This window comes from Camelus bactrianus, chromosome 13 (genome assembly GCF_048773025.1).
Source record: "Camelus bactrianus isolate YW-2024 breed Bactrian camel chromosome 13, ASM4877302v1, whole genome shotgun sequence".
NCBI classification, from domain to species: domain Eukaryota; kingdom Metazoa; phylum Chordata; class Mammalia; order Artiodactyla; family Camelidae; genus Camelus; species Camelus bactrianus.
Window position 1 is genome coordinate 47,187,471 of NC_133551.1, and position 7,321 is coordinate 47,194,791.

Below are 7,321 nucleotides of genomic sequence, written 5' to 3' on the forward strand. Positions count from 1 at the left end.
GTGCTCTAGCTACTGGTCCTTTCTGCTGTGATCACGTGCAGGCTGAGGGTATGAGCCTAGGTGAGAGGGCTGGGACACCAGCTTAAACTCCAACACAGGAGGCATGGATGGCACTGCCCTCCAAGAATGCTGTTGGTTTACAGCTATTGTTTACAGCTTTAAAATGTTCTCACATGCACTGTCCTATTGGATTCTCAAAAAAGCCCTCTGAGGTAGGGATTCAATATTGATACATGGTGAAGTGGAAACTGAGACTTCAAAGTTGCAATTTACCCAAGGTACGTAGCTAGTACATGACAAAACTGGGTCTTTAGCCTGAATTATTGCCAAACAGCCTCCAAAAAGACCAGAGGGAGAAGCCACTCCTGGCTTGCCTAGCAGAATTTGATCAGTAATAACCTTTTTATGTCTTTAGTCCATCTTTCTCAGACCAATAGGGAAAATGTATCTGGCCTCCATATCCTGACTTTTTCTGGTCCTGAGGGACCTCGGGTCTTAGCTCTTTCTCCTGCTCCACATACCAGTTCACCCAGGCATACCCTTGGCTAGCAGAGAAACTTGTTTCTTGAGCGTCTGGGGCCTGTTGGTAGTTCTTAAACACAGGATTCAGAACCCCAGCCTTTTTTCTGACTCCATGGAAGGCCTTGGAAGGGATCCTCAGAGCTTCAAAAGCAGCTGCTCAACTGGTCTGTGGGGCTGCTTTCTTATCCTGTCCCCTCCCCTCTCTTCATTGCATTACTCTGTCCTTCTTTGTTCTCTTCTATTTGGGTTTGTGGCCCAACACGGTGTTTCTTCCACCTCCTTCCTTTCTCTTTGTCTTTGTAAATTATCTCCTGCTCAGCAAAAAGTAGAAACATCCCCTAGTGGTTTCTTTCAGTCCCTCCTGGAGCCAGGAGCTGCTTCCTTTTGTTGTTTTTACAGGCATATTTGAATGAATGAACTCCATTTGCCACTGCCCTAGAGGGACCCTCCTTTCTTGTGTGCAGAAGCATGGAACCTCACAGTTTCTGCTTGTTTTTCCCACTTCCAACGAAGTAATGGTGCTCCTTTTACTTTGCAAGAACCCCTTTTCATTCTGTGTGCAGAATGCATGAATGACAACTGAATGCCAGATATTGAGGGTTTGAGGCACATCATCTTCCATTAGGGAGGCATAGAGTTGCGCTAGCCAGACCCCTCAGATGTCACAGACTGCAACGTCTCCTAGGCTTTCTGGCTCTGTTTAACACTGTGTGCCCTCTCCTTAATGGTCCTGAAGGAGAGATAGCTAGGGAAGTGATCTGGATTTTAAACATTTCTTGCTCTATCCTCTGTGCTTGAGGGACTAGTGCGTCCAGCATAGTAGTCAGTGCCTTCCTGCCACAGGTATTTCTAGCCAGTCACCTGTTCCCATTATCACTTTTCTTTGAGGCTAAGCCATACTTAGAAAGCAAATTCCTAGCCGTCAGTGTAGCAATCAATACCTGTTAACTGTGAAGGACCCAGACAGACATCATTTCAGGTCCTCACTGGAAAATCAGTGGATGGCAAAATCCCCAGTCAGTGTCCCTCCCATGGAAGGATTTCAGGAAAAAACATTCATCCTCAGAAGTAATGCTGTCTCCTCTCCAAATTCCAGTCATTTGCATGCCACATAGTCACCACATCCATAACAGTCTTCTACACCAAAAATGGAACTAGTGTTGACCCCTCTGCCCTTTACTAGCACTACTGGGAGAACAAGGCATTTTCTAAAGGTTCTGGCTTTACTCGCCCCACCCATCATGCTCAGTTAATGAGATTATCTCTGGAAAAAATCCTGGCAGCCAAGTTTGACCTCCTGCTCAAGCCAGCCAAAAAGCCATAGCCAACAAAGTCAAAACCTGGGAGACTAATTGGACTTTTCATCTGAGTCTCTTTTTACTGTCACTGAGAGAACTTGGATCTCTCCCCTGTGACCACAGTGATCAGTCTTTGGCCGTGAAAGTAGACCTAGTGGGTACATAGGTCAAGTCTTGGCTAGCAGGAATCCTTCCTTGCTTCCCGAAAGTGCAGCTTATCATGTGTGACTTGTCACTCCCTTCTATCTCACTGGTTTTTCCTCCAACTTACTTTCCTCCCTTGTACTCTTCCCCTTAGGATCTTTCCCGACCTGATTCCAGTGGCAGAAATTTTCCAGTGTGTTTGTTGGAGTCTGCTTCCAACCCTGCCAAGCAGAACTAGTACTGCTTGTTCTTACTCTTCAGGTTTCTTCCACTTTACTGAATCTCCATGAAAATTCATCTTCCCCCAAAATGCCAGATATAATCTTTCTCCCCTAAATCATGGTGAGCAAGTCTTCTCCCACCCCCAGGCCAACAGCAGACCAGGGGCAGAGGGGAGAGTAAGGAGGGCAAGCCAGAGAAGGTGCAGGTATTTTATTTGGAGCCTAGCAGAGCAGAAAAAGGACACCTCATTTGCCCCACTGGTCTGAAGCACTGAAGACCAAGAAGAGTATTAAATGAAACTGGAACTGTCTTCAAAACATCCCAGTTTCCCTAGAAACTAGGAAGAGACTGGATGAAAAAAGAGCAAACATCAGAGTCTAGATACAAGCTGAGGCCCACTCATGGCAAAGATGAGCTTTTGGACGTGCCCTGGGAAGCTAGCCAGGGAAGCATTTCCTTTGTTCTTTTCTGGTCCGTCTTACCTCCAAGGTGGGGCCCGATTGACAGTCACACTCCAGGACCAGCCCCAGCCCTGGGAATTTAGCAGCCTGAACACTGTCTGGGCCTCCCTCCCGTTCTTCTCACTAAAGGGAGCAGGTGGCTGTAAAGTATAAAGAGGGGCACCTCCTAGAGCAGGAGTCCGCAGGCCAGACCCAGCACCATTCTGTAACTTCTGTTTAATACTTATCAAGGCTCTTTACATCAATTATTCTATTGAATCCCATGAAACATCTCATGCCCAAAGACATGAAGCAATTTGCTCAAAGTCAAATTAGGATTCAAATCTTTATGGCTCAGAGCTCTCCTTTCCTGCATTGTCACCTTTTATTCTTGCAAGAGATTGCCTCTGTCAAATATAGTGCCATAGCAACAAACTTTGTGAAAGGCCTAGACCTAGGTTTTTCTTCCTCCTAGAGAACTTTAGAGAAATAGGCCTGAAGGTACTCTGGATCCCCAAGCACTCCTGCTGTAATGCACCAGATGTGTCAATTATTATATTCTCTTTGATAAGAGGATCAGAGGCCTTCTATATTTGCTCCTTTTCCTATATCTGTACCCTCACATAAGCCCCCAAACACACACACCTTCAACAAACAATTATCGCCTACTATATTCTAGGCTCCGGTAAGCTGGGGGTATAAAAATGAGTAAGACTTGCCTCTTGCTGTCCAGCTACTCATAGTCTATTATAGATGCACAGATGAGTACTGTAAAGTTTCACAGATACGAGGGTAGAAGACTGTTGGGGTTAATTAAGGACATAAAAGAGAAATTGGTCAGTTGGCATAAGGACCAGAAACACCATCTCGAAGGAAGAAATGAAGGGAATTAAAGTTTACCAAATATACAGGAGGGAAGAACGTCTCAAGCAAAGGGGAACCATGTAAGCAAGCACTTGAAGGCAAAAAGCAAGTGCTGGGAACTATATGCATCATTTGGAAAATCTAGAATATAGTATACAAGGGAGATATAGCAAGAAACAAAGCTGAAAAGATGGGTGGAACAGAAAACATGTCTGAAATCTAAAGGTCTCCAAAGCTTCCGTCAGAAACCCCCTTTCTACTGACAGAGAAGAAGTAGGCTCTAGCCTATGCACAGTATGAAGAGACCAAAGTATCTCATACTATCAGGCTTGGCCCTGTCATCAAGGATCTTCATTTTGCTGCATCAGACCCTTCTGAGGCTGAAGCAGAGCCTCAGGAAAGTCAGAGGTTCTGCCACATCTGTCAGGGTCACACCCAAGCCCCCAAATGTGGCAAGAAAGCTGTTGAACCTTTAGAGGCCAAGATAACAGAGAGAGAATCCATTTTTAGCCAGCTGGTCAGTCTTTTCTGTCTGAGCCAACAGAAGACTGAAAACTCTCCTAGCCCCTGTAAGAAGTAGGCAGCATGCCTCTGGTTGCTCCTACCCCTTCCAGACCATTGGTTCACTGCCTCCTTTCTGTAGCTCTTATTCCTTAAAAGCTAACCCTCTTCTTATCTTTCTCCCCATTACTGGTCAGCTTCCAGGGCACTCCCCTAAATATATTGAGGGTTCACAGTCTTCCTCTTTCCTCCTTCTCTTTTTCCAGACATCTTGGACAACTTAAACGTGTTCATCAGTAAACTTGCCAACCCCTCTGCTTCACAATTCCTTGAACCTCTTCACTCTACCAGTCTTCACTTCCTTGTGACTTCGGCTCTCCATTTACATAACCATACTCTATGCTTGTTATTACCCCAAACGTCTGAAATCTCTCATGTGCCAGTAGGTGTGCTAGACACTAGGGTATGATCATAAATCCACTGCCTCTGCCCTCGAGATTCTTACAGTGAAGTGGAAGAGAATGATACAATGATGTAGAGACAGAGATACATGTTAAGTAGAGTATTTTCACAAAGCAGGAAGTGAACAGTTTGGAATGGAAGGCATCATATATAGTGGAGCTGCTTGATTGGGGCATTTAGGGAGATGGGGAAGAAAAGCATTCTAGGCAGAGGGAACAGCATGTACTAAGGTCTAGAGCTATAAAATAGTATGGCTTATAGGTATTAATGGAGAATGATGGAAGATGAAGCTGGAGAGGTAGAGAAGGGTCAGGTCATGGAGGGCCTCGTTGGTTTGGATTTTATAAAAATAATAATGGCCACTATTTATCAAGCACTCAATGATTCTTTACCTCATTGAAACCTCACAACATCCCTATAAATTATGTGGTATTATTTACATATGACATCTCCCTTTCTCCTTCAGATATCTCCATTCAACTGTTTAGTCTTGTTTCTTCTCACTCTTTTCCCCCATTCCCTATCCTCTGGTTACACAACAGTTTTTCACATTCCCCTTTCTTACATCTTTATGTCTTTGCTCATGGTGTTCTGACAGCCTGGAATGCCTTCCCTTTGATTTACTGTCTGAAAAAACCCTATTCATCCTTTAAGAATCAGTTCCAGTTCCCTTCCTACGTGACATCTCCTGAAAGCCAGGTATGTAGAGAATCAGTCCCTCCTCCTGTGTGGGAAGATGTTGGGTCCCATAGTCCTTTTGGCAAGTTGTATTCCCAAGAGCTTCTCAAGAGCACAGAGCCACATCAGAGAGGACTAAATGTTTATGAACACAGAATCAGAAGTAATTGGGTTTGAAATGACATCTTTTGCTGCCAATTCTCAAACAACCTTCTCTTTTTTCTTTTGTAGCCAAACGAGTGAATGAGGTGATCGTGGGGAATGACCAGCTTATGGAGATATGAGTTCTGACCAAGTCAGATTCCATCCTCTTGGCCCTCAGAACTACAGATGTTGACTGGCCCACCTGTTTGACTCTGTATTTATTTTCCAATAAAAGAAGGGCTCACAAAGGCATGCTGGAGACTTGGGGAGTAGTCCCAAGCTCCACATCAGGTGGGCTCCAGGGATACACAGTGTGTGTTCATGTTGTAAAGACCATCTAGAGCCAGCGTATAGAACAGGATAGTACACAATGGCCTAGCTCTTGTGCACTAGGTTATCAGGCTGCAGCCATCAAATGGTAAAGCTTCTAGGAGGGCTCCTTTCTGACTGGCTGGCCTAGCCTAGGCCGTAAAAGCATCTCCCGCCTGAAAGGACCTGGGCATACTTCAGTCCCTGACCCTAATCAGGCTTTTAGACCTATAGGCCTAGCTGCTGGCATTGCTGCCTCTGCATGTGATGCTCCCTATCTACAGCTGCCAATTTGGACAGCCTGGCCTCTGAGCTTCAGCCGAAGACTTACTACTCTGCCCCCATACCTGCCGCACAGATTCCTGGCCGCTACCACCACCCCACGCCCAGCCTCACCCTCTAACCCCTGCCATTCACTTCCCACCCTTCCAGTCTCTGACCAATTTCTCTAGCTCAACTGTTGTCACTTAGAGACCCTTAAAGCAAGCAGGAGGCAGCCCCTGCCCAGCCAACAAGCCTATCCCCAAGGTTCTAGAGGAGGCAAGAACAATAAAAGGAAGCCATGGTTTGAGAGAAGCCAGACTCCTTCTCACCTTCCCTTAGTGAGGTCTGCCCAACCTGGTATGGAAGAGCCAGGAACCAACTACATCGTCATTTGAAATTCTTTCTGACTCTTCTCTAGCTGCACTCCTTTCTATCCTGACTATGCAGACTCTCCTGCATCAGATAATTGAGAAATGAGATTTCAATACTCAGAGCTCTTCTGGAGCCCTGTCTACCTTCCCTTTGCCACCCCCACTCTCAAACACATGTACACTCTGCTCTTGCCTCTCCCTACTCTGCTTTTACAGCCTGCAGGTGTTTGGTGGAAGATGAAAGTGGTTCCTGGGGTGAGATTTCACCCCCTAGAATTATCAAAGTAAAGGTTTCTCTTGATGTGCTCACTGTGGGTGGCAGTAATTATAAAGAGTGATTTGAAATACTGGTTTCTACATTGCTTCAAAAATCTGAAGTCTCTCAAGTTCATTTGAGTGATCTTTCCTGAATCTTAGTTGCTCTCATTGAACTTGTGAGAGACTAGATGAGCATTCCTACCCTGGGGGATCTCCACCTCCACCAGCCTTCTTGGTTGCTCTAGAGTTCCACACTCCTCCCCCTGGTCAGGACAAGATTACTGAAAGTTTGCACTAATCAGACAGGAGCTGAAATGGCCCACAGAATGGCTGAAATCAACAGGACCACAGGGGAGGTGGGAGTAAAGGGGTGTAGTGGTGCCCAAGATGATCTCTTTTGGTAATTATGTTAATTTATTTACTTTTTTAAGAGGAGGTACAGGGGATTGAACCCGCGACCTTGTTCATGCTAAGCATGCACTCTACCACTATGAGCTATACCCTCCTCCAAGATGATCTCTTTTGGAACTGAAATTAAATTTGTGGGGCTCAGATGATGCTGGAGACAGTTTTGGCCTGGATGGAAGAAGACCTACCTTCTGTTATGTTTGGCTTTGGCCAATCCAGTCTGTCCTTTGTCCCTAAGCTTCCACATCTGCAAAATGGGAAAGTTGGACTTGGTGACTTTTAAAAGCCCTTCCTATTTCTAGATTTTATTCCCCTCTCTCAGAGCTTTCTGACTCTTGGGTTCTGGGTGGCCCAAGAGGCCAGAAGACTGCTCCTTGACCACAGAAAGGGAGTGGAGGTGGATGGGTTTGGAGGGACGGTGAGGTGGGGGAAGAGA

At 45.7% G+C, this 7,321-nt stretch overlaps 1 protein-coding gene across 5 annotated transcripts in view; it reads left to right on the forward strand.

Moving 5' to 3' along the window:
* Nucleotides 1-5,582, forward strand: part of EIF2B3 (eukaryotic translation initiation factor 2B subunit gamma) — a 104,643-nt gene extending 99,061 nt beyond the window's left edge. For 4 of the 5 annotated variants that reach the window (XM_010946083.3, XM_010946081.3, XM_010946084.3 and 1 more), the window contains one exon: nt 5,363-5,582. In XM_010946083.3, the coding sequence (XP_010944385.1) occupies nt 5,363-5,415 (53 nt within the window). In that variant the 3' untranslated portion in view covers nt 5,416-5,582. The remainder of the gene's footprint in view (nt 1-5,362) is intronic. The other variant, XR_006721700.2, reaches the window with a different exon arrangement.
* The last annotated feature ends 1,739 nt before the right edge of the window (nt 5,583-7,321 follow it).